Source organism: Phocoena phocoena, chromosome 11 (assembly GCF_963924675.1).
Source record: "Phocoena phocoena chromosome 11, mPhoPho1.1, whole genome shotgun sequence".
In the NCBI taxonomy this organism is placed as follows: Eukaryota; Metazoa; Chordata; class Mammalia; order Artiodactyla; family Phocoenidae; genus Phocoena; species Phocoena phocoena.
In genome coordinates, this window is record NC_089229.1 from 58319128 (window position 1) to 58346967 (window position 27840).

Sequence of the window (27840 nt, forward strand, 5' to 3'; positions counted from 1 at the left end):
ATCCTTGACAGCATAGCAAATGCTATATAAACGTTAGCTATTATTATGCCCTTTTTTCTGGTGAGGAAAACTTATGTTAAATAAATGAAGCATACAATAGGAACTCAATAAATAAACCTCCTTTGCTTTCCCCCCTTATGTCTTAGCTCCTTACAGTGCGCCCTCTTTAATGGTCCTGAAATTTAAATAGGGGACTCCCAAATAGCTCAAAGAAGTCAGTTCCTAAAGGGAGCAATAAGGAATCTCCAGTAAAGAAACCGAGAAACCTCCATTAAAAAGCCCAGGGGGGCTTCCCTGGTGGCGCAGTGGTTGAGAGTTCGCCTACTGATGCAGGAGGCACGGGTTCAGGCACGGGTTCGCGCCCCGGTCCGGGAAGATCCCACATGCCGAGGAGCGGCTAGGCCCGTGAGCCATAGCCATGGCCGCTGAGCCTGCGCATCCGGAGCCTCTGCTCTGCAACGAGAGAGGCCACAACAGTGAGAGGCCCGCATACCGCAAAAAAAAAAAAAAAAAGCCCAGGGCATGTGGTTCTGGAAAAGAGAACTCTACTGGCACTCTTGTTACTGTTATTAGAGTGAAGACCTTCCCAGCAATGAAATTCACTCTACTGAAAACAGGATGCACGGAGATTGTGAAAATCAACTAAGATTTGTGCAGGATGTCACATTTCTAGAAATATTCAAATAAATATGATCTGTCCAGAGCCTATTTTTCACAACTTTGCCCACAGAAGCTAAGGGACCATGATCACTTTCAAGACTGGGCTAATAATAACCTACTAGAGAGTCTATTCTCTCGTTGCTTTCCTACTATTATTGTAAAAATAAAATTCATGAAAATGATAGTTTTCATGTGACACAACACTGATGTGATTATCAGACTGCCCACCCCAGTTCACCTTTGAGATGAGATGTATCTTTACCTGGTAAGACTTATTGGCAGATCTGCACATCGATAGCAAACAGGCTCCTTTACATGGAGAGTAAAGCTCTCCATGCTTCTGCAAGCTTCTTCTGATTCAGATTTTAGTATTCCTGGGTGTTCTATTTGAGAGACTGAATATACAAACAAACAATGACCAGACCATATTTAAAAACAGAACTCTGACCCGCAACCTGCCCGAAGCCTACCCAGGAAACCAACCCCCTTATCTATAATAAACAGCCCAGGAAGCCAGCCTGCTTAAGTCAGACTTGTAGGAAGTCAGACTGCGGTGTCTAGTGATAGTCCAGGAAGCCAAATAACCCATACAACAATCCGCTCAAAATAGCCAGGACTTGATTAACAACTGAGAGCTTCCCTAATTTTTGTCCCCACTTCCAACTTAGGACCAACCAGAGAAAGCCACATATGCACCCCTAACCAATCACATAGGATGCCCCTCTCTTGAGTTAGACCACCTACAACTTACCCATGAAGACAGCCTTGAATCAGGACATACCTGAAACCTTCCCTTTTTTCACTATCAATCTTTTCCACTCCTCTGCCTGTCTATGAGTCTCTGCCAAAATACAAGTGACGGTGGCTGACTCCCTTTCTAAATATAGCAAGCTATTGAATAAATAGCTTTTGCTTTTCTCATTTGGTTGGTCATCATTTATTTCCACATATTGGACCTAGTAATTCTACAAAGAACTAATTTCCAAACCCTCTTTAAAAGATATTGGTTGGGTTTCCCTGGTGGCACAGTGGTTAAGAATACGCCTGCCAACGCAGCGGTCACAGGTTCGAGCCCTGGTCGGGGAAGATCCCACGTGCCGCGGAGCAACTAAGCCCGTGTGCCACAACGACTGAGCCTGTGCTCTACAGGCCGCGAGCCACAACTACTGAGCCCATGTACCATAACTACTGAAGCCTGCACGCCTAGAGCCCATGCTCTACAACAAGAGAAGCCACTGCAATGAGAAGCCCGCGCACCGCAACGAGAAAGCCCATGCGCAGCAACGAAGACCCAACTCAGCCAAAGATAAATAAAAAATTTTTTAATCTTAAAAAAAGAGATATTGGTTAACATTGTTTCTAAAACAGTCATAAAGTTAGCAGAGAACATCTCTTTTACTTCATCTTAATAACCTAAATCTATATGCTCCAAGGCTCACCTTTAGGCAGAAGATATCCCTGGAATGGGCGCAGCCTCCTGCCCACCTGAGCAGTGGAGTGTCGAAGCGGGCGGGTGGAGACCGCGGGAGCGGCTCCCTCGCTCAGGCGGACCTCCGAATGGGAACTACAATTCCCAGTGGCCCCTGCAGACCGCTGGCCGCGGCCACGATGCGCCTGCGCAGTGGCGGGGGCTCCGGCTGTGTAGTTCCCGCCCTTTCTCGCGGAGGCCTCCCTGGGTTGAGTTCCGCGCTTCATGGAGGCGTTTGACCCCGCCGAGCTGCCCGAGCTGCTTAAACTTTATTACCGGAGGCTCTTTCCCTACGCCCAGTACTATCGCTGGCTCAACTATGGCGGAGGTGATGGAGGCGGGGAGCGTGGTGGGAAGTGGGTTGGGAGGGGAACGTGAGGAGGTTTCAGGAGGGTACCTTGGAATGACAATATGAAGCGCCTCCTGTGCGCCAGGCGTTGTGCCGGGCACCGTCTTGCGTTATCCTGAGCCCTCCCCCTCACTTCTGAGGTGTAAATGGGCCGAGAGAGGTTGTAATGACCAGCCTACCGCTACGCATTGTAAGGCAGAGCCGCTGCGCCTATCACTCCTTGGTCAGACTCAAGTGGTCGGACTCACTTTCGGTTCGGTGTTTATCTGCAGCCAAGGGGGGGGTTACCGGGTCGTAGCATGAAGCTGCAGAGGCGTGATCAGCTCAGGGACAGAGGGGCATCTCCTAAAAGAGGAGAGGTACTTAACTCTTCCCAGGAATTTACTAGTGCCCACCGAGGAAAAAGAGGTGGTATTACATATTGAAAATATTTCTGCATCTTTTTCCTCATTTTTACTTTTCCCTATTAGATGCGGGATGGTAAACCCCTTCAAATTAGGAACCGGTTCTTGTCTTTTTTTTTTTTTTTAACATGTAACACAGTGCTGAGCACGGAGGACTCATTAAAAATATTTTCTCTGGGGTGTGCTCAGAGCAGGGGGTCTGAAGAAATGGCTCATGTGTTTACGACACACCCAACAGGAATTAGGGTTCATTGTGACAAGGGGCACAAAACTTGTGGCCTTCCTATGAACAGATACCCAACACGTATCCCCCCTTCACCTGCACGTGGCTGCTGGGCAGGACCAGTGGGACAGGGCTCAGTACTGGGAGGAAAGCTACAGTATTCAGTGGGGGAGTTTGCCACGTGGAGCCTGCCCGGTCCACCTGTGGCTGGGCCATGAGTGGTGTTAATAGGCATAAAGGCTTTGAACTCCTCTATTCAAGGAAAAAAGAAAAATAGATTCCGTGTATATGCCATTCTGGAAAAGGCAAAACAATGGAGACAATAAAAAGATCAGTGGTTGCCAGGAGTTTGCGGGGGAGGGGAGATGAATACATAGGATACAGAAGTTTTTATGAGCGGTGAAAATACTTTGTATGACATTATAATGATTTTATGTCATCATACTATTGTCCAAACCCGTAGAATGTGCAACACTATTCACTTCATAAAGCAAACCCTAAGATGAACTAGGGACTTCGGTGATTATGATGTGTCAGTGCAGTTCAGCCTTAATTTTTTAAAAAAGGTCTTAAAAAGAATTAACACTCAGGGTAGACGTTTTTGGCAAAACCTTTGTTTCACTTCTATATATGTATACACATTATATATGTGTTTGTTGGACTGTGATGTAAAATGTGCTTTTTAGAATAAAAAAGTTTGCAGGTTACTGTAGTTATACTGGCAAATAAAAGCACAAATTAAAAAGAAAAAAATATATATCTTCTCATTGGTTAATGTTTTAATGCTCTGAGCTGGGTAAAGTACCAAATTAACTTTTAAAGTGTACATTTATTTTGCAGTGGTAAAGAATTACTTTCAACACCGTGAATTTTCCTTCACATTGAAAGATGATATTTACATTCGTTACCAATCCTTCAACAACCAGAGTGATCTGGAAAAGGAGATGCAGAAAATGAATCCGTACAAGATTGATATAGGCGCGGTATATTCCCACAGAGTAAGAAATGGGTTTTTTATGTAGTTTGTTGTTTTTTAAACCAAGAATGGATTGGTGCCCCTAGCATTTTGAGATAAATTTTTAGAGCTTATTTTAGTTGAAGAGCCACAAATTGTCCTTTGATGCTTTACATTACTGACTGGAAATAGTTTGGAAGTGAATTGGTTGTATTCTCACTAGAACAAAAAAAAGAGTATCTGGCTAAAAGACTAGGAAGTCAGCGTGGTTGAGCACAGAGGGCATTGGAGAGAATCATTCTTGATTTCTCTCACACCTGTATCTGTTTCACTAGGAAATCTCTTTAGCTCTGCCATAATAATATCTAAAATCCAACCACTGCTACTAGTGCTGCTACCATCATCATCTCCATCTCTAATCTAAACTACTGTAAAAACTTTCTAACACTTTGCTCCTGTAGACTCTAGACTCGATTCTCAACACAGCAGCCAGAAGGATCCTTTTAAAACAAGATTGTTATGATTCCTCTGCTCAAAACCATTCTCCAGTGGCTCCCCATTTCACTCCAAGTAAGAGCCCCTCTCTCCTGCTCAGTCACTCCTCACCTGCCACACTGGCCCGTGCTCAAGCAGTTTCCACTGCCTAGAACCCATTTCCCCAAATATCTTATTGGTTCATTCCCTCACCTCCTTCAAGTCCTTACTCAGTGAGGCGTCTGCAGCCTGCCATTCCTCCTACCTGCTCACCTCACTGATACATTCTAAGTGCCTAGAATAGTGCTAGGCAGAGAGTACACCGTAATTATCTGTGGAATGAATAAACATACCAAAATTGTCCTCCTTCCTCTCCTTAAAAATACACACATGGTGGGGAAAATATACACATGAAATAATAGCGTTTGTATGGAGCTTTTTCATATGTTGTATAGCTTGTTTTTCATATCAATCCTTACTATTCTTTTTTTTAATATAAATTTATTTTGTTTATATTTATTTTTGGCTGTGTTGGGTCTTCGTTGCTGTGTGCAGGCTTTCTCTAGTTGCGGCGAGCGGGGGTTACTCTTCGTTGCAGTGCGTGGGCTTCTCATTGCAGTGTCCTCTCATTGCGGAGCATGGGCTCTAGGTGCGCAGGCTTCAGTAGTTGTGGCCCTTGGGCTCAGTAGTTGTGGCTCACGGGCTCAGCCACTCTGCAACATGTGGGATCTTCCCGGACCAGGGCTCGAACCCACGTCCCCTGCATCGGCAGGCAGACTCCCAACCACTGTGCCACCAGGGAAGCGCCCTCATTATTCTTTTTACAAAGGAGAACTTCGATAATTTGCCCTAGGTCACACAATTTCTAAATGAGGGAGATGGGACCTGAATCCAGGTTTTCTGACTCTAAATCCCAGGGGAAGGGGAGAAGAAGAGGTAAGATAAGGCAGGCAGGGAAAATGCTTTGGAACAGTTTACTCCTCTTCAGAGGTGGAGATTAAAACTGAAGTCTCGTGCTTCCCTGGTGGCGCAGTGGTTGAGAGTCCACCTGCGGATGCAGGGGACACGGGTTCATGCCCCGGTCCAGGAAGATCCCACATGCTGTGTGGGCCCGTGAGCCATGGCCGCTGAGCCTGCGCGTCCAGAGCCTATGCTCCGCAGCGGGAGAGGCCACAGCAGTGAGAGGCCCGCGTATTGCAAAAAAAAAAACAAAAAATTGAAGTCTCTGTAGAAGGGTCAAGTTGTCACTCTACTCCTTCTCCCTAGCACAGAAGGGCGGGAGGCATAGTGTCATTTTTTTAATTGGACCAAGACAGAGGCATCTGTACACCTTTTTTGTGTGTTTTGTTTGTGATTTTTATCAGTTATATATGCGCGTAAGTTTACAGAATCAACTACTATTAATTAGGCTTTTTTTTTTAAGGTCTCCTACTTTTCCCCCTAGTTTTTGCTCCCCAGAGGCAAGCATTTTCTTTTTGCTGATTGTTAAGGTATTTGCCTCCTTGTCTCTAAATAACATGATTATATTTCTTCTGTTTTTCCATTTTAAGCATTATCTACTGACCTTCCATTCTGGCAGATGAGAGTTTAGGGTTTTTTTAGTCTCACCCCCTACCCTCACCACACAGAGAACCTTCCTATTACCACATGCTCTTAGTATGTTTGTTAAAAATTAGGATTAGATCACTAATTCAACCCCAAACTGCTAATTATATAAATCTCCCAATGTATTCAGATCCATCAAGTATTTTGTCAGTTTCATCCTGAAGAAATTTCTCCTGCAGCCTTCTTAACTCCTCCTCTCTAAGCCTGACGGGTAAATATGAACTTGTAATCACCCTGGTTTCCTTTCACCTCTCTCCTGTGATCCATGTTGCCTAGATCCTATGTTCTCTTTTTGGTTTACTCCCTTGTTTTGGTGGAGCACGTCCTCCAGGAGCTTCCTAAGAAAAGGTGCATGGAAGACAAAATATTTCATACCTTCTGTATCTGGAAAATGTCTTCATTCTATCTTTATGCTTAACTAATGATTGAGTTTGTAAATCATCTTCCCTCAGAATTTTGAATACATTGCTACATTATCTTCGAGCTTCCAATGTTGCTGTTAAGAAGACTAATGCCATTCTGATTCCTGTTCCATTGTGTTGGACCTGGAAACTCTTAGGATTTTCTTTTTTAAAAAAAAAATTTATTTCTTTAATGTTGTACCTATTTTATTTATTTTTGGCTGCATTGAGTCTTCGTTGCTGTGTGCGGGCTTTCTCTAGTTGCGGCAAGCGGGGTCTACTCTGCGTTGCGGTGCGCGGGCTTCTCATTGAGGTGGCTTCTCTTGTTGTGGAGCACGGGCTCTAGGCACGTGGGCTTCAGTAGTTGTGGTGCACGGGCTGTGGGATCTTCCCTCACTAGGGCTTGAATACGTGTCCCCTGCATTGGCAGGTGGATTCTTAACCACTGTGCCACCAGGGAAGCCCCGCTCTTAGGATTTTCTACCTATCCCCTCTGTCCCTAATGGTGTACATCTTTTTTCATCTATTGTGCTAGATACCTGATGGACACATATGATCATGAGCTCATATCCTTCAATCCTGGGAAATTTTCCTTTTTTTTTTTCTTTAATAGATCTTTATTGGAGTATAATTGCTTCACAATATTGTGTTAGTTTCTGTTGTACAAAAAAGTGAATCAGCCATATGCATACATATGTCCCCATATCCCCTCCGTCTTGAGCCTCCCTCTCCCACCCCTCTAGGTCTTCGCAAAGCACCGAGCTGATCTCTCTGTGCTATGCTACTGCTTCCCACTAACTAACTATTTTACATTCGATAGTGTATATATGTCAGTGCTACTCTCACTTTGCCCCAGCTTCCCCCTCCTACCCTGTGTCCTCAAGTCCATTCTCTATGTCTACATCTTTATTCCTGCCCTGCAACTAGGTTCATCAGTACCATTTTTTTTTTTTTTTTAGATTCCATATATATGCGTTAGCATATGGTATTTGTTTTTCTCTTTCTGACTTACTTCACTCTGTATGACAGACTCTAGGTCCATCCACCTGACTACAAATAACTCAATTTCATTACTTTTTATGACTGAGTAATATTCCATTTTGTATATGTGCCACATCTTCTTTAGCCATTCATCTGTCGATGTACATTTAGGTTGGTTCCAAGTCCTGGCTATTGTAAATAGTGCTGCAGTGAACATTGTGGTACATGTCTCTTTTTGAATTATGGTTTTCTCAGGGTATATGCCCAGTAGTGGGATCGCTGGGTTGTATGGTAGTTCTATTTTTAGTTTTTTAAGGAACCTCCATACTGTTTTCCATAGTGGTTGTATCAATTTATGTTCCCACCAACAGTGCAGGAGGTTTCCCTTTTCACCACACCCTTTCCAGCATTTATTGTTTCTAGATTTTTTGATAATGGCCATTCTGACCCTTTTTATTTTTTTAATTTAATTTTTAGTTTTATTGATCTTTGTTATTGTTTTCTTTGTTTCTATTTCATTTATTTCTGCTCTGATCTTTATGATTTCTTTCCTTCTACTAACTTTGTGTTTTGTTTGTTCTTTCTCTAGTTCCTTTAGGTGTAAGGTTAGATTGTTTGTTTGAGATGTTTGTTGTTTCTTGAGTAGGATTGTATTGCTATAAACTTCCCTCTTAGAACTGCTTTTGCTGCATCCCATAGGTTTTGGATCATCGTGTTTTCATTATCATTTGTCTCTAGGTATTTTTTCATTTCCTCTTTGATTTCTTCAGTGATCTCTTGGTTATTTAGTAACGTATTGTTTAGCCTCCATGTGTTTGTGTTTTTTACGTTTTTTTCCCTGTAATTAATATCTAGTCTCAGAGCATTGTGGTCAGAAAAGATGCTTGATGTGATTTCAGTTTTCTTAAATTTACTGAGGCTTGATTTGTGACCCAAGATGTGATCTATCCTGGAGAATGTTCTGTGCGCACTTGAGAAGAAAATGTAATCTGCTGTTTGGATGGACTGTCCTATAAATATCAATTAAATCTATCTGGTCTCTTGTGTCACTTAAAGCTTGTGTTTCCTTATTAATTTTCTGTCGGAATGATCTGTCCATCGGTGTAAGTGAGGTGTTAAAGTCCCCCACTATTATTGTGTTACTGTTGATTTCCTCTTTTATAGCTGTTAGCAGTTGCCTTATGTATTGAGGTACTCCTATGTTGGGTGCATATATATTTATAATTGTTACATCTTCTTCTTGGATTGATCCCTTGATCATTATGTAGTGTCCTTCCTCGTCTCTTGTAACAGTCTTTATTTTAAAGTCTATTTTATCTGATATGAGTATTGCTACTCCAGCTTTCTTTTGATTTCCATTTGCATGGAATATCTTTTTCCATCCCCTCACTTTCAGTCTGTATGTGTCCCTAGGTCTGAAGTGGGTCTCTTGTAGACAGCATATATATGGGTCTTGTTTTTGTATCCATTCAGTGAGCCTGTGTCTTTTGGTTGGAGCATTTAATCCATTTACGTTTAAGGTAATTATTGATATGTATGTTCCTATTACCATTTTCTTAATTGCTTTGGGTTTGTTATTGTAAGTCCTTTTCTTCTCTTGTGTTTCCCAGTTAGAGAAGTTCCTTTAGCATTTGTTGTAGAGCTGGTTTGGTGGTGCTGAATTCTCTTAGCTTTTGCTTGTCTGTAAAGCTTTTGATTTCTCCATCAAATCTGAATGAGATCCTTGCCGGGTAGAGTAATCTTGGTTGTAGGATTTTCCCTTTCATTACTTTAAATATGTCATGCCACTCCCTTCTCCCTTCTGGCTGAGAGTTTCTGCTGAGAAATCAGCTGTTAACCTTATGAGAGTTGTATGTTATTTGTCATTTTTTCCTTGCTGCTTTCAATAATTTTTCTTTGTCTTTAATTTCTGCCAATTTGATTACTATGTGTCTCGGCGTGTTTCTCCTTGGGTTTATCTCTGTGCTTCCTGGACTTGGGTGGCTATTTCCTTTTCCATGTTAGGGAAGTTTTCGACTATAATCTCTTCAGGTATTTTCTTGGGTCCTTTCTCTCTCTCCTCTCCTTCTGGGACTCCTATAATGCGAATGTTGTTGCGTTTAATGTCCCAGAGGTCCCTTAGGCTGTCTTCATTTCTTTTCATTCTTTTCTCTTTATTCTGTTCTGCAGCAGTGAATTCCACCATTCTGTCTTCCAGGTCACTTATCTGTTCTTCAGCCTCAGTAATTCTGCTATTGATTCCTTCTAGTGTATTTTTCATTTCAGTTATTGTATTGTTCATCTCTGTTTGTTCTTTAATTCTTCTAGGTCTTTGTTAAACATTTATTGCATCTTCTCGATCTTTGCCTCCATTCTTTTTCCGATGTCCTGGATCATCTTCACTATCATTATTCTGAATTCTTTTTCTGGAAGGTTGCCTATCTCCACTTCATTTAATTGTTTTTCTGAGGTTTTATGTTGTTCCTTCATCTGATACATAGCCCTCTGCCTTTCATCTTTTCTGTGAATGTGGTTTTTGTTCCTCAGGCTGCAGGATTATAGTTCTTATTGCTTCTTCGGTCTGCCCTCTTGTCTGACCCTTTTTATTTTTAATATAATTTTTCCTACCTATTTTCTCCGGTCTCTAGAATTCCTAAAGGCGATTTTATGTCTTAGACTGGTCTTCTAATTCTTTTTTTCTTCCTTTATTTTTTTTTTTTGCAGTACGCAGGCCTCTCACTGTTGTGGCCTCTCCCATTGTGGAGCACAGCCTCCAGACACGCAGGCTCAGCGGCCATGGCTCATGGGCCCAGCCGCTCTGTGGCATGTGGGATCTTCCTGGACCGGGGCACGAACCCGTGTCCCCTGCATCAGCAGGCGGACTCTCAACCACTGCGCCACCCGGGAAGCCCTTTCTTCCTATTTTTTAGTCTCCTTTTTCTCTACTTTCTGGGCAATTTCCTTAAAAGTTTTTCATTTCTGCTATTATATTTTCATTTCCAAGAACTTTTTTTTAGGACATCCTGTACTTTTTTCATTGATACATCTTCTCTCACTGAGGATATCAATGATAGTTTTTAAAATTTTTTTCTGTTCCACAGGCTCTTTTCTCTAAAGGTGCATTTTTTTCTGTTTTTTTTCACTCTTTCATATCAGAGGTTTTCCTCATATGTCTGGTAGTTTCTTGCTTGTTGCTTATATTTAAGAATAGAGTACTAAAAAGCTGATTGGAGACTCTGTATACATGGCTGAGATTTCTTTACTACAGAGTGATCTGGCCGGGCTGTTTTATTGGGGCGAATCTCTGATGTCAATTTCTCTAGATCTTTACTAGAATGAAAACTCCAGTTGATGACTGATCTATTCCTAGAGCCCAATAACAGTGCCTGGCACACTTGGACAGAGTCTTCAGAAAGGAATCTTCCCATCTCCTGCCTGGGGTGTTAGTGGAAGGGTACAGAGGAGAGGGCTGGGTTTCAGCATTCCCCATGTAAAGGTCTAATTAATCCTCTGAATATCTGTACAACACATCCTTCTTCAACTGTGCCTGTTGTCCCCTCCCCAGCCCAGAGACCCTCTGTTTTACACTCTGCAGATAATAATTCAGGTATCTTTGCCAAGGAAATGGAAGCACAGTCACCTAGCTCCACGGAGTAAGTTTAGCACTATGGGGAACTAACTGCTTCATAAGTAGATTTTAAATCAATCCTCTTGTTTTTAATCTCACCTCCAGAGATGCCTGTTGTCACCTATTCCTGAGACTTTTGGGGATTCTGAGGTGTAAATTGGGTTCCTTCTTATCCTTCAGTGAGAGCTGAAGATTCAGTTTTTTGGTTCTCCTTATAAAAATTGTGGTGGTATTGTCTCCTCTCTGGTTCTTTTTTTTTTTTTTTTCCAGGACACCTCTTTATTGTGTTAGAAAATGTTGGTTACAATAGTTTCTCTAGACATGGAAGGCAACACTGTCCCCAGACCCAGGGGGACCAGAAATTTTATAGCATCAGACGAAAGCCAGGGCAGGAAGCCAGAGCCTACTGAGGACAGAGCTGGACTTAAGACCAGAATACTTTCTTCCCCCTGCTCCTTACCCGAGCCCAGGGTTCTTGCCCCAGCTTCAGCTGTCCAGACATCATCCTTCACCCCAAGATCCTCCTAGCTACCACAATTCAACAAAGGTGCAGTTGGGGAACTTCAGGGTAGGAGTACAGGCTGTGCCCCTAGCCCCGTGGCCTTTGCTCACCCTGAGGTACCCAGTGCCCGTCCCTCAGCCAGCTGTGCCTCCTGGGGAGGGGCCTGGTCATGCAGGTCAGGCAGGGAAAGGGGCTGCTCAGGTCAGCACCAGGCCCCTCTCTGGTTCTTTTTTAAAAGACTTACGCCAATGAACTTACTTATAAAACAGATATACAATCACAGGGACTTCACTGGCGGTCCAGTGGTTAAGACTGCACGCTTCCAACGCAGGGGATGCGGATTTGATCCCTGGTCGGGGAACTAAGATTCCATATGCCGTGGGGCGCAGCCAAAAAAAAAAAAAGGAAATAGAGTCATAGATGTAGAAAACAAACTTATGGATACCAGGGGGGGAAGGAGGGGAGAGGGATAAATTGGGAGGTCGGAATTGACATATACACACTACTACATATAAAAGATAACTAATAAGGACCTACTGTACAGCACAGGGAACTCTCTACTCAATACTCTGTAATGACCTATATAGGAAAAGAATCTAAAGAGTGGATAGGGACTTCCCTGGTGGCCCAGTGGTTAAGACTCTGCACTTCCACTGCAGGGGGTTTGAGTTCCATCCCTGGTCAGGGAACTAAGATCCTGCATGCCAAAAAATAAATAAATAAATAGAAAAAAAAGAGTGAATAGGGGCTTCCATGGTGCGCAGTCGTTGAAAATCCGCCTGACAATGCAGGGGACACGGTTTCAATCCCTGGTCCAGGAAGATCCCACATGCCGTGGAGCAACTAAGCCTGTGCGCCACAACTACTGAACCTGTGCTCTAGAGCCCTTGAGTCACAACTACTGAGCCTGCGAGCTGCAACTACTGAAGCCCATGCGCCTAGAGCCCATGCTCCACAATGAGAGAAGCCACCACTATAAGAAACCTGTGCACTGCAACGAAGAGTAGCCCTGGTGACGCAGTGGTTGAGAGTCTGCCTGCTGATGCAGGGGACACGGGTTCATGCCCCGGTCCGGGAAGATCCCACATGCCGCAGAGCAGCTGGGCCCGTGAGCCATGGCCGCTGAGCCTGCGCGTCCGGAGCCTGTGCTCCACAATGGGAGAGACCACAACAGTGAGGGGCCAGCGTACCGCCAAAACAAAAGAAAAAAGGAGTAGCCCCCACTCGCCACAGCTAGAGAAAGCCCTCACACAGCAACGAAGACCCAACACAGCCAAAAATAAATAAATAATTTTTTTTTAATGGATATATGTATATTTAAAACTGATTCACTTTGCTGTACAGCAGAAACTAACACAACATTTTAAATCAACTATACTTCAATAAGAATTAAAAAGTAAGTGAATGAATAAAAGACTTGTGCCTTTCTTTAAAAAAAAAAAAAAGGGCTTCCCTGGTGGCACAGTGGTTGAGAGTCCCCCGGGCTTCCCTGGTGGCACAGTGGTTGAGAGTCCCCCTGCCAATGCAGGGGACACGGGTTCGTGCCCCGGTTTGGGAAGATCCCACGTGCCGCGGAGCGGCTGGGCCCGTGAGCCATAGCCGCTGAGCCTGCGCGTCCGGAGCCTGTGCTCCGCAACAGGAGAGGCCACAACAGTGAGAGGCCCTCATATCGCAAAAAACAAAAAACAAAACAAAAAAAATTTATTTTTGCACAGGTTTAGAGGAAGCCAAATAAGTATTTGTATTCAGTCCACCTTCTTTACCAGGTAGTCCATCGCCTCAAAGGAGATTACTTACAGCTTAAACCAGACTAATTGAGAGATCTTTTTGAATTATTGAAAATTTTTAAATACATTTCTGTTACTTATATGTCCAGTAACAATTAAAGGTCCTTAAAACACCTTGCAATAGGGCATTAATTATTTGTATGTACTTTTCCTTATCAGAAACCTAAAAACTCATTGTTACGATTTCTATTGATCAACAAATGTTTATTATACAATGTCATATATATCAATTATATCTCAATGGAACTAGAAAAAAAATATGGTAACATGTATTTATCACATCTTGTTTTAAGTAGATGAAAGTTACACTGTCATCAATTCTGGATGTATAGGATCGAGTCAGTGAGCTTCAACTGACATAGACTTGGCATTATATGGTTTCTTCACTTCTCTTTGGCCACTTTTTCTGTGTAGGTAGAAAATAAGCATATCTGGCAGCATGGCAGCTGTTACAGAAACTGATTGTTATTTTGTACTTGTAGCCCAATCAACACAATACAGTGAAGCTGGGAGCTTTCCAGGCTCAGGAAAAAGAACTGGTGTTTGACATTGACATGACAGACTACGATGATGTGAGGAGATGTTGTAGGTGAGTTCCACGTGTTTTGATGGTAGGTGGGTGGTATCACTGACAATGAGTAATGATGATTCTGCTCCAGTTCTGCAGACATATGTTCTAAGTGCTGGACCCTCATGACAATGGCCATACACATCATTGACCGAGCATTGAAGGGCAAGTATTAACAGTATCTGAGTGGGATCAAATGCGAGAATCTGTTTTCCTCTGAATATTAACCTGTCTATACCATTTTATAGTCAAGTCTCATAAATTCCTAACATGTTTCTTTGAAACATATGGTAGGGAAAATAAAAGATTAGAATAAAGTTGTAGTTAAAACTTTGATAAAGCTATTGATCAAATCATTTAATTTTTTCCCAGTTCAATCTATTGAGCAACTTTTGCAAGCTAGGTACTGTGCTAGATGAGGGAACTATGAAAGATAACAATTCTTACTTCAGGTAGGTTATGCAGTCTAAGGAGGAAACAAGAAAATTCAGGATTACATATGCATTAATATGCACGGGATGCTGTGGGGGTATAGAACAGCAGGAGTGCATACAGGAATGGGAAGAGATTAGATGAGAAAAGGCTTCCTAGAAGAGGTGATGATGAGGATGATAATGATAATAGCTAACTCTTATATAGGGGGCTTATGGTACCAGGCACTGTTCCAAACATTTTAAATTTATTAACTCTTAATATCCCTAGACTGTGTCTTTAGAGATAAATGGCAGTTGGTCAGGGAGAGAAATGGAAGTACTGGGGCATGAAGACATTCTTAGCAGAGAGACCAGGATAGGTAAAGAACTGAAGGCAAGAGCATGGGGGCATGGGAAACTATTGGGTTGGCCAAAAAGTTCATTCGGGGTTTTCTGTAAGAGGTTACAAAAGACCCGAACGAACTTTTTGGCCAACCCAATACAAATAATGTACAGTTGACCCTTGAACAACAAGGGTTTGAACAGCGCATGTCCACTTATACAGATTTTTTTTCAATAGTAAATTCTACAGTACTCTATGATCTGTAGTTGGTTAAATCTGCAGATGTGGAACCGCAAACACAGAGGAACTGATGCAGAGGAACTGTTTCTACGGAGGGCCTACTATAAGTTGTACATGGATTTTCGACTGGGGAGCGTTGGCACGCCAATCCCCACTTTGTTCAAGGGTCAACTAATATAGTTAAGATGAGTACATGTGGATAAGAGGTTAAAAAAATGAAGCTAAAGAAGTAAGCAAGAACCAGGAATTCATAGATTTGTTTTAAAACCTATTTTTTCCCCCCTCGTCAGAGGACTTTGGATTTAAACATCGTCTCTGGGTATATTCTGGAAGGAGAGGTGTTCATTGCTGGGTCTGTGATGAATCAGTTAGAAAACTGTCCTCTGCAGTACGTTCTGGGATAGTTGAATATTTGAGTGTTGTAAAGGTAAGGTCTTCTTAATGATATTTACATTTCTTTGTTTGCTAGATATGACCAAGCCTGGTATGTTTTGTAAGAAAATTAAACTATCTTTTAAGAATTTGTATTTCAGAGGAGATGATTTTACCAGGAGATCAATTAAAATCATAGTAGCTACATTTTTTAAGATGCTTCATATTTTGCTGTTAAGCATCCTCCTTTGTGGCATAAGGAAGATTAGTTGACTTTTCTGGTTCAAGTATGTCAAGTAAAGTTAACCCAGAAAGTTACATGTATTGAGACTATATAAAATGTCATCCAAGGTTCTATACTTTGACAGAATTTAATCAATATCTTTAGAACACGTTAAAGAAAGTTTTAATTATTTCATTTATGTTACATAATATACACGAAGTGTTTTTGTGATGGTTTGTTTTTCAGGGTGGTCAAGATGTTAAAAAGAAAGTTCACCTAAGTGAAAAAATTCATCCTTTTGTCAGGTCTGTTGGAAAAGACTCCATGAAGTTTAAGTTGTGTCTGATTTACCTGCATGTGCTTTTAGAATTACCTGATTAATTTTCTCTGCTGGGGTAGCATTTTACAATAATAATAGCTAAGTTAATTGAGTGTCTATTTTATACGCTCCAGTATTCATGATAGGTGCTTCACAAATATTCTCATTGGTCTTCACAACAACCTCATTAGATACATGATGGTATCTCCATTTATAGATGAGAGAAGTGAGATTTGGAGAGATTGTATAATTTGCTTGGCTTCACACAAGTAATTATTAAATTCAGGATTCATGTCCTGGTCTGCTTGATTCCACTGAATTCACTACTTCTCCAGGATAATGGAAAGAGGATTTGCATTAGGAGTAGGAATCCCTATTCTGCCAGTTTAATACAACCTTGATAAATTTTAGAGCCTCTGTTTCTTATCAGTATAGGGAGAACAATGTCTGCTCCATCTATCTCACAGAGTTGTGGCAAAGATAAAATGAAACAGTAGAGGGACTTCCCTGGCGGTCCAGTGGTTAAGACTCTGTGCTTCCACTGCAGGGGGCCCGGGTAAATAAATAAACAGTAGATGTGAAGTCTGTTTTCAAACTGCTAAGCACTATATAAGTGTTGAGATGTTAAAGCAAGCAATTCAGAGTAGAAACTATAGACTGTATCCCACATCCTACTACTGATGTATTATTATGCTGTCCTGACTTGGTTGCTTTCCACCCTTGTTACAAACTAATGATGCTATTACCTTCTAAATCGTGGAGTTTAAAAAGTAAACATTTCTTGAATATCTAGTCTAAACCAAGTATTATGCTAGGTTCTTTCCCCTTAGAGTGTCTCATTTAACTCTTATAACCCTGTGAAGAGATGTAATTCCAGTTTCATCTAGTTAAGTTTTAGAAATTCAGTGAAAATAAGTACTAGCCTTCCAAGTGGACAAAAGCCATGTGGCATATGTGTTGCTAATAACTTTGTTATTGTTATTCCTACAGAAAATCTATAAACATAATAAAAAAATACTTTGAAGACTATGCCTTGGTTGATCAAGATATTCTTGAGAATAAAGAAAGCTGGGATAAGATTTTAGCCCTTGTTCCTGAAAATATCCTTTCCCAAGACCATTTCTATGTGAGCTACTTGTATTGATCTATGATATTATAAATGTGTTCTGCCTACATATTCTCATATGTTTGTAAGTCTAATGTTTTTACACAAAACATCTCCTGTGTTTCTGCGTTTTTTAATCTCTCGTCTGGAATACAATAAGAAGCGAGGCCGTTTTTTTTTTTTTTTTTGCGAGGCCGTTTTGTAAATAAATTTACTCATTTTGAAAGTTGATCCTCCTACAATTAATGACTACTTAAAGGATGTGGGATCATCCTCAAAATATGTACAGACCAGGGACCGGTTTTACTATAGTTATTTTGGCATTCTTTGTTATATCTAATATAGTTTAACAAGGGAATTTCTCTAAGGATATGTGTTTAATATTTGCATTTTAGAAAACAATAATTACTTTCTATGTGAACTTTAGATATCCTTGTGGTAATACATACTGAAAATAAGTTTTTCGTTGATGTGCCCTAAATGAGTGTGTTCCTTAATGACCCATCACCAATGCATGATGAACTTCAACAAAGCTTCCAAAAGCATCACAATTCACTTCAGCGCTGGGAGCATTTGAAGAAAGCAGCCAGCAGATGTCAGGTATATTCCATTGAAATCTGTATTACAAATACAATAATGCAATTTTTAATTAAATTCTGATTGTTTTGCTTACTAAGTTAAAGATGTTTGAAGATCACTTTTTAACCACTTCAAAGAAATCCTCAAAAATTCCTACTGATCCTCATGCTGGATTTGCATCTACTTTTAGAATAACAGCAAAAATGACAAATGTGGACCCTGGCTTGAGTGGGAGATCATGCTCCAGTACTGTTTTCCACGACTGGATATCAATGTTAGCAAAGGAATCAATCATTTACTGAAGAGCCCTTTTAGTGTTCATCCTAAAACAGGTACTATGTAAAGAAAGTAAGGAAAATAAAAGAAAAATCAAAGTTATTTTTTGTTTTAGAAAGCATATCACTGGGTGTGAATGTCTGAAATAGTAAAGGTTGAAGACTTGTTCTGTCAGCTAATGCCCGCGTTCACTGACTTTTCAACTGTTGATTAGTAGCTGCCTGATGAGTTTCCACTATGTAAATAATTTTTAGTTGGGTTTCTGAGGTTCATTGTTAGAAGTAGAGTTGGAGAGGAACTTAGAAATCACAGAACAATAGCTCTCATTGTACAGATGAGAAAACAGTGGCCCAGGAGGTTAAAGTGACTTGTCCACAGTCTTAAAACAAATTGTGGGGAACACCCTGGTGGTCCAGTGGTGAGGACTTGGCGCTTTCACTCATGGGGCCCAGGTTTGATCCCTGGTCAGGGAACTAAGATCCTGCAAGCCTCGCAGTGCAGCCAGCAACTTTGTTCACTTTGTTATAAAGCAGAAACTAACACACCATTGCACAGAAACTAACACACCACTGCGCCATCAGGGAAGTCCCATAAATAATTTTTTTTAAAAAATACTCCCAAATTGCCTTGTTTCCTTTAATAATCTACAGTGACTCTGTAGTGTATACATTTATACAGCCCCTTTTCAGACCTGCCAACACATAGGTGTCTTTTCAATTTCAGCAAATAACTCAAGGTAATGAAATGAACTATTTCCATCTATTCTGTTCCATTTTGAGGACTCTAAATTTGAGACTGTTGTACTTAAATATAGGAGGATATAGGGAAGAGGAAGATAGAAATAAAAGTAGAAATAACAGCAACTAGGTAATAGCTTAACAGTCTTTCACATCTATTTTTTGGTGTTTTGTTAAGAGAAATAAAAGACACACCTAGGGCTTTCCTGGTGGCGCAGTGGTTGAGAGTCCACCTGCCGATGCAGGGGACACGGGTTCGTACCCCGGTCTGGGAAGATCCCACATGCCGCAGAGTGGCTGAGCCCGTGAGCCATGGCCGCTGAGCCTGCGCGTCCAGAGCCTGTGCTCCGCAACGGGAGAGCCCCGAGTACCGAAAAAAAAAAAAAAGGACACACCTAATGTGCCTAAATACTGTTCTTAACAGATGAGTCTAACCCTCTTTCTAAGCCTTAGATTAAAATTTTAGCCAAAAATAACTCATAGGAGACAGCTTATAATGATCTGTATTCCAGTCTTCAGTTTATAACTTCTGATTCTCACAGGTCGCATTTCTGTGCCTATTGATTTACAGAAAGTGGATCAGTTTGATCCATTTACTGTTCCAACCATAAGGTATGTTCCAGATTACTGATCACTCATTTTTTGTTTGTGATTGTTGTTCTAAATGTGACGTATGTTGGATTAGATCCCTTCAAGAGAGGCAGCTTCTCTGAGGCTGTATGATGATGCCCTAGCAGAGCAACATTTCCTAGTGAGTTCCATAGAACACAAGTTTTTCAGCTGCTATTATGCAAAAAAAGAGTTCAAATAAGTTTGGGAAATGCTGACTTAAGCAGATTAAAAGTTATTTACTGCAAAATTTCCTGGTCTTTAATATGCTAATGTGCATGGAAAACTCCAAGAAGAGATTATCGTTTTTAGAATATCCCAAATTTAGTTGGCCACACAATTTTTTCACAGAAAATCTTGTGAGATTCATGTGCTTTCATACACTGGGTAATGTTGACCAAGAACCAACTTTAAAATTATCTTATTCTACTATCTGTAGTTCCATTTGCCATGAATTGGATGTTATTTCCACTAAAGAAGAAGAAAAAGAGAATGGAGCTGAATCTGATATCAAACATAGAACCAGAGGTAGGTTAATATATTGAAGTCTCACTTTAACATAATCTTTCTATATAGACATCTTTCTGTGACTCCAGTAATTAACTCGCCTTGGATTCAGACCAGAATAGATCAATGTTTATCCTGAAACCAGCTCAGTAACAAACAATATTATAGCAATGTTTCTGTCCTTCATAAATTGCCCAGATGGTGCTGTTGAATCCAATTTGAGTCAACAAATATTCACAAGTAACATCTGAATGCCAGGATCTATATTGTAAGTTTAAATTGTCAGTTGGTTTTGATAGTTGTTTGAATCTCACAGTCTTTTTTTTTTTTATATACAGCAGGTTCTTATTAGTTATCCATTTTATACATATTAGTGTATATATGTCAATCCCAATCTCCCAATTCATCCCACAGCCACCACCACCCCCCGCCACTTTCCCCCCTTGGTGTCCATACGTTTGTTCTCTACATCTGTGTCTCTATTTCTGCCCTGCACACCAGTTCATCTGTACCATTTTTCTAGGTTCCATATATATGCATTAATATACGATATTTGTTTTTCTCTTTCTGACTTACTTCACTCTGTATGACAGTCTCTAGATCCATCCATGTCTCTACAAATGACCCAATTCCATTTCTTTTATGGCTGAGTAATATTCCATTGTATATATGTACCACGTCTTCTTTATCTATTTATCTGTCGATGGGCATTTAGGTTGCTTCCATGACCTGGCTATTGTAAATAGTGTTGCAATGAACATTGGGGTGCATGTGTCTTTTTGAATTATGGTTTTCTCTGGGTATATGCCCAGTAGTGAATCTCACAGTCTTATATTCAACAACTATTTATTTAACAACTACTATATATGCAATATTTTGTTCTCTACTTTGTCTTTATATCTAGATGAGTGTTCTGTTAAATACATGTCTAAACTGTGACTGAATTGTATATTCAAGAATTTGAAGGAGCTGGGAATATAAAACTTCCTGTTAGTGAAAGTCAAATCATCTTATACCAATACCCAAGAGACACTACAGCAGTAGAGTCCAATAGCACTTTCTGTGATGATGGAAATGTTATACATGGCCCAAATGGTAATCACTAGCCATATGTGGCTTTTGAGCACTTGAAATGTGAGAAACTGGATTTTTAATTTTATTTAACTTTAAATAGCCTCATGTGGCTAGTGACTACTGTAATGGGCAGTGCAGATTTCTCATCTCTGACCTTTTTAGTCAAATGTTGCTACCCTTTTTTCAGATTCCAAGTTCAAATATCACTTCATATATTCTAGCTCTAACTTAATACGTAAACAAGTACATTCCACCATCATTATTTGTAGAATGATTACAAGCATTCTGTTTAAAATATTGGAAAAAAGTCTCCAACATAAATAAACTGGAAAAAAGAACTCAGGGAAAACAGACAATGCAAGGAACAAAGGAAACCTTTTTTGTTTGTTTTGTTTTGTTTTTTGTGGTACGTGGGCCTCTAACTGTTGTGGCCTCTCCCGTTGTGAAGCACAGGCTCTGGACACTCAGGCTCAGCGGCCATGGCTCACGGGCCCAGCCGCTCCACAGCATGTGGGATCTTCCCGGACCGGGGCACGAACCCATGTCCCCTGCATCGGCAGGCGGACTCTCAACCACTGTGCCACCAGGGAAGCCCAGGAAACCTTTTTTAAAAAAAATGATATCTGGTCTTCCCTGGTGGTGTGGTGGTTAAGAATCCGCCTGCCAGTGCAGGGACGTGGGTTCAAGCCCTGGTCCAGGAAGATCCCACATGCCACGGAGCAACTAAGCCCATGCATCACAACTACTGAGCCTGTGCTCTAGAGCCTGTGGACCACGGCTGCTGAGCCTGCGTACCACATCTATTGAAGCCTGCGCACCTAGGACCCTGCGCAACTAGGGCCCACGCACAGCAATGAAAACCCAACACAGCCAAAAATAAAAATAAATATAATAAATAAATTTATATTAAAAAGAAAAACGATATCCTCAGAGAATAAGAGAAGATAGTGTATCCATGAAACAAGACCAAAACGCTATGAAAAAGAAACACTCAGAGAATAAGAAAGAGATCTTAAAAATCAAAAAAATCACCATTTGAATAAAAAATTCAATGGAAGGGCTGGAAGAGAAAAGTTGAGATTTCCCAGAAAGTAATACAAAAAAGACAAGTTAGTTGTTTTTTTAAGGAAAAGAAAGATAAAATTAAAGACTGGTTCAGGAGGTCTAATATCTGACAGAAAAAGAATAAATAAAACAGGGAGGAAAAAATTGTCAAAATTATGTAGGACAACATCCCAGAAATGAGCCCTTTGTTGAAAGGGCTCAGCATAATAAGAATGATGTGCCTACACCAAGGCACATCATTTTGAAATTTAACACTGAGAATTAAGAGAAGATCTTAAGAGCTTTCAGACCCCTTCCTACTATCCCTCCCCAACAAAAAAGCCATAGAGCTAGGAAGAATGGCCTTAGATTTCTAAGTAACAATGGAAGTATTCATTTTTAGAAGTGAATGCTAGGAAAGAAAAAAGTAGTTGCCATTCAAGAAGATGGAAAGGTCAGAATTACGGCAGGAGGCTGCTATTTTTTTCCACTATAAACCTGTTAGGACTATTTTACTTTTTTTAACCAAGTGCATATATTACTGTAACACAACTTTTTAAATTAATATTATCTCTTTGTGGACATCTTTTTCCTTTGTTCAGAGGTTTTGAGCAAGCAAGTTTTGGCTCCCTATAAGGAGAAGCTTTGTAATAAATACAAGTGTTCAAACATAAACTGCACTGCCTATCATTTCAAGTATTCATAAAGGCTAATAGCCATCAGTAAATCAGGGATGCTCTAGAGGTAGTGGGAGGCTGGAATAGGTGATATGTAAGTTCCTTATTATTTCTTTAGTTTCTGTGATTGTAAGCTTTTGTCCACTTTCAGATTAGTACCATTTGCTCCTTCCCTTCTACTTCTCAAATCCTGGAATGTTCTCCACTCTCCTTTCTATCTAATTAAATCTTTTTTCTAAGACCTAGTTCATAGCCACCTCAGTCAACTTTGATTGGTCAATTCCTTTTTTCTTTTTTTTTAAAAATTAATTTTATTTATTTATTTTTGGCTGTGTTGGGCCTTCGTTGCTGCGTGCGGTGTTTCTCTAGCTGCGGCGAGCAGGGGCTACTCTTCATAGAGGTGCACAGGCTTCTCATTGTAGTGGCTTCTCGTTGCGGTGCACAGGCTCTAGGCGCGTGGGCTTCAGTATTTGTGGCACGCAGGTTCAGTAGTTGTGGCGCACAGGCTTTGTTGCTCCGCAACATGTGGGATGTTCCTGGACCAGGGCTTGAACCCATGTCCCCTGCGTTGGCAGGTGGATTCTCAACCACTGCACCCCCAGGGAAGCTCTGGTCAATTCTTTGGACTCATACTTATCCATATGCCTGTTTGGCCTTTAATTATATATTGTTTTCTATCACTACATATAGGAGTTGTTTTTCCAGTTCATTCCAAAACTTCTTGAGGGAATTCCCTGGCAGTGCAGTGGTTAAGACTACGAGCTTCCACTGGGCCCCAGGTTCCATCCCTGGTCGGGGAACTAAGATCCTGCAAGCCACACAGCATGGCCCAAATAAATAAATTTTTAAAAATAAAAACTTCTTGGGCTTCCCTGGTGGCACAGTGGTTGAGAGTCTGCCTGCTGATGCAGGGGATATGGGTTCGTGCCCCGGTCTGGGAAGATCCCACATGCCGCGGAGCGGCTGGGCCCGTGAGCCATGGTTGCTGAGCCTGCACATCCGGAGCCTGTCCTCCGCAATGGGAGAGGCCACAACAGTGAGAGGCCCGCGTACCGCAAAGAAAAAATAATAATAATAAAAAATAAAAACTTCTTGAGACTAAGTAGTATGGCTTATACATTTTTATAATTTAGCATAGTACTCAATATATTGTATAATAGGCAGTTGTAAATATTTGTTTAATTTGTAAGTATTTGTTTAATAATTATATGAAGAGCTTATTATATATTCCGCAATGGTGAAACAAATATAGAGGCCTTCATCCAAGGAGCTTACAATCTTGAATTAAAGGTTCAAAGTACAATGTGGTTGAACCCAAACTAAATTGATTCTTTGGTATAAGTTTATTTATCTTAAGAAAATTTATATATTAAAAATTTAGAACAAAATTATAATCTACTTTCATAATTGCCACAATTGAGATATTCATCCTTAATACTCTCATCAAGATTCCTTTTCCAGTCCCAAGTAAGTCAGATAACATTTACTAAAAAAATTTTTAAGTATAGTTTCTTTTTTATGTTTTGTTTTAAGATTTTTTGTTTGTTTGTTTAATTTTTTGGCCACGTGGCATGTGGGATCTTAGTTCCCCAACCAGGGATCAAACCTACACCCCCTGCAGTGGAAGCATGTAGTCTTAACCACTGGACCAAGGGCAAAGTCCCTAGTTTCTTTTTTTACTCTTTCCGGTAAACTATTATGAGGACTCTTAATTCCATGCAGACAAAATCCAAATCTCATTTTGATCTCAATTAGATTTTTGCCTCCTTTGGGTATTAATTATAGATTGTTTAATTAAATGGATGATTAAGATTCTGTATTCAAAATTTTATGTACATTTTTAAGACTGTTTTATAGATCAAAGAATACCTGTACTTAATGCATGTGACTATCAACTTCTGATTGTTTTCAGAAGGCATGGCCCTGACTTCACATTTTTAATGTTTTGCTCTGTTGGTAAAACTATTTATTATTAAAGCCACAATTTCTAAAGGAAGGAATGTTTGATGGGACTTAACACACAGCAGTAGATGATGCTATGACTGACTGCTAGAGTAGATGTGTACACGTGGTTTGGATGTTTTAGAGCAGCACTGTCTAATACATTAGCCACATGTGGCTATTAGCCACAGATTTTTTTTAATTTTAATTAATTTAAACTTAAAAACTGATAATCGATTCAATTATTGGAGAACTTTTAAGTATGTTTGGAAAAATTAGTTATATGAGCTTTTTTATCTATATATTTTATAATTTAAATCTAGATCAAGTATTTCCAATGATAATATAGTATCTAAATTGAGATGTACTTTAAGTACCAAATTCTAGATTTCAAAGAAGTGTGAAAGAATGTAAAATATTTCAGTCTTTATCACATGTTGAAATGATATTTTAGATGAAATGATATTTTAGATATAATGGGCTAAATAAAATACATTATTAAAATTAATTTCACCTTTTTAATATGGCTACTAGAATGTTTTAAATTACACATTTCTTATTATATTTCTATTGGACAGCGCTATTCTAGAGAATTTTTACAAGAAACTTATACTTTCATGTTATTCTTGCTGCCAAAATGCTAATTATAATTCATGGTCTTCATAATTTAGATTACAAGAAGACCAGTCTAGGTCCTTTTGTAAAAGTTTTTGAGCAGTTTCTTGAAAACCTGGATAAATCTCGAAAAGGAGAACTTCTCAAGAAGAGTGGTAAGATTCTATACCTTTCCCTTATAGCTATTTAGGTCTTAGTACAGGTAGTTTAAAACATCCAGCAAGTGAACAATTTTTAAAGCTGTAATCTTTCTCCTCTCAAAAAAAGTTACTAGTTTATCACTATCCTTAGTATTTTGAAAACTGGGGTCCCTTAATTCAATTCAGCACACACTCATTTTAACACCTTCTATGTGTCAGGTACTATGAGGGAAACAAAAATGAATTATACAAAGATGAATTCCACATGATGGCTCCCCGCCCTTAAGGAGTACTAACTGGTACAAAACAAAGAAGTACAAAATGCTAAGAGATCTCATCTGATTGAGAGAACCTGAGAAGATTTTATATGAAAAGGGTGGTATTTGAACTCTATTTTAGTGAGCTGCTGTACGAATTCTAATCCCCAATGCTAATATATCATACCTTGAGGTATAAGTAGGATTTCCGCAAGCAGAGATTTGATGAGGTAAAGGTACAGGAGTGGAAAAAGGAGACAGGTTGTTCATTCTTGAAGGAACTGCAGGAACAAAGGCATAGAAGCAGGAAAGCATCAAGTCACTCTAGAGGCCATCAAGTAGTACAGCTTATCTGGTAAAAGATGCATCAGGAAGTGATGGGAGAGAAATCCGAAGAAGCAGACTGAAGCCAGAGTACAGATGGCCTCGAATTCCAGTCTTGGGAGTTTGAGCTTAATTCAGATGGGACAGGGAAGCTATTAAAGGTTTTTGAGAAGGGGAATGCCATGATTTGTAGTTTTATCTATAATAGAAAGATAAATCTAGTGACAGTATATCTGGGGAGAAGCAGGGGATAGACTAGAGCCCAAGAGATCAATTGAGCTATTAGTATTAGGACAGTAGAATTGGAGATCTCCAAAAAGTGCAAATACTGGAGCCATCCTTGAAACTTGGTAATGATTTTTTGGAAGTTGAAAGATCTAAGTAAAAGTGTCACAGAAGCCAAGGGAAAGGAAAGTTCAAGAAGATTATCAAGTGTCAAATGCAGTAGAGAACTGATAAAATCCTGTTGGATATAAGAGCGAGAAGGAGGTGCTAGGAGGATAGCAGTGTCAAAGGAAGAGTTCTTTGAATAGGAGACGCCTGAGCATATGTGTAAGCCAAAAGGAAAAAAATCAACAGTGAATATTATTCAAGAGATTGATCGATACCATAGAAAACTGGCAGTGTTATAAAAATACAAACTCCCTTTCCACTTCATTTTTTAACAAAATGTGTGGTGGTTAAAAAGTAGTGCCTAAGATAATGCTCTAACTCATAGTAGCCACTCAAATATGTGCTTGTTGAATGAACAGTGATGACTCTGAACTTGGAAAGCCTCATTGAAGCTGCCATTCCAACTGGTCATATTAAGTCCTTTGTATTCTTGTTCTGTACTAGCTCAGCCTATAATGTTGGCTTCAGCAAATGTGAAAGCAAATCTTTATGCATGATGTGAATTTAATGGAAGCATTAAGCAAATCAGGATGTGAAATAAATGGGCTTTGTTTTGTTTTCCTTTACTATCCTTGATAAAAATCTGTTCTATTTTAGATTTACAAAAAGACTTCTGAAGATAACAACTCCCTTTTTACCAATGTGGATATCTTCTCCCTTCAACCAAGAATCAACTACTTCAAGAGCCATTTAATAAATATAGCAGAACTGTGTATGTGTCTTAATGCTCAAAGCAAAATTTTCTTTTCTTGAAAAATAATTATGTTGAAAAGATTCCTGAGACCACCAAAGGAGAATATTCAGGTTCCTGGAAGGAGCAATAATAGGAGGATATAAGTGGATTGCAGATTAATTCGTAAAATTTAATATTATAATTCTAAGATTTCTGATATAGGTACTCACTTCTACCAGTTGCCATATATGGAGGTAAGTGAGCAGTAATATGCCCAAGATTTTGATGTCAGTTCACCAGATTCAGCCTCCATATTTCTAGGTGAATGAGCATTTCGTTCTTAAGTCTTAGACACTTAAGTCAATTATACCTGGAGTGTGTATTCATTCACTCCCTAATTTTGCTTACTGATATTTTTATTGGTCAGGCCACACCCTGCTGCTTGTCTTTTAAAAAATTATTTTAAAATGAGCATCTACACCTACTAAAACTTTAGTTCAAAAAATACGAGTTACTATGTTACAATATTAGGGCCTAGTAGAGTATTTTTTACAACTGTTGGCAATTGTAGCTCCTAACTTCTTCCCTCAGAACAATTTTCTAAGCAATTTAGAAAAAATAACTTCACCAGCATAAAACCTTTTGTACTTGTCAAAACACTTGGACTCTCTATATCTCCAGACACTTAAATTTAATTTTAAAGGTTTCATTTCTTCTGTATTTGATTTCATGTGATAGATTCTGAAGTGTCAGATTTCTTTTGCCTGGTTTTACAACCAACCTAACAAAACAGTCATTCTGGTTTACATTCTGTCTTTTGAGAAACACTGAGAAGCAAGCTATCAGGCTGGTGCTTTCCGTGAGTTATGAAAATTTTCCTTCCTTTGCACTATCTATAACATTGTATTCTCCATTGCCACAGTCCGTTTTTTGTTTTTGATTTATATAAAACAGATTCTATAATACAGTCAACACACTGAAATGCCTTTCATTTC

At 39.8% G+C, this 27840-nt stretch overlaps 1 protein-coding gene and 1 non-coding gene across 2 annotated transcripts; both read left to right on the forward strand.

Moving 5' to 3' along the window:
• The first annotated feature begins 2261 nt into the window (after positions 1 to 2261).
• On the forward strand, positions 2262 to 26897 carry PRIM1 (DNA primase subunit 1). The gene is made up of 13 exons (XM_065887440.1): positions 2262 to 2456; positions 3945 to 4102; positions 13899 to 14005; positions 14076 to 14149; positions 15271 to 15407; positions 15822 to 15880; positions 16885 to 16994; positions 17508 to 17599; positions 17769 to 17910; positions 19134 to 19203; positions 19640 to 19728; positions 25115 to 25213; positions 26770 to 26897. Exons 1-13 carry the CDS (start codon positions 2354 to 2356, stop codon positions 26787 to 26789), a joined length of 1260 nt encoding a protein of 419 aa, XP_065743512.1. The 5' UTR covers positions 2262 to 2353; the 3' UTR covers positions 26790 to 26897.
• Positions 3058 to 3187, forward strand: LOC136131660 (small nucleolar RNA SNORA11). The gene has a single exon (XR_010656392.1). It is a non-coding gene; the product is annotated as a small nucleolar RNA SNORA11 (small nucleolar RNA).
• Positions 26898 to 27840: the final 943 nt, after the last annotated feature.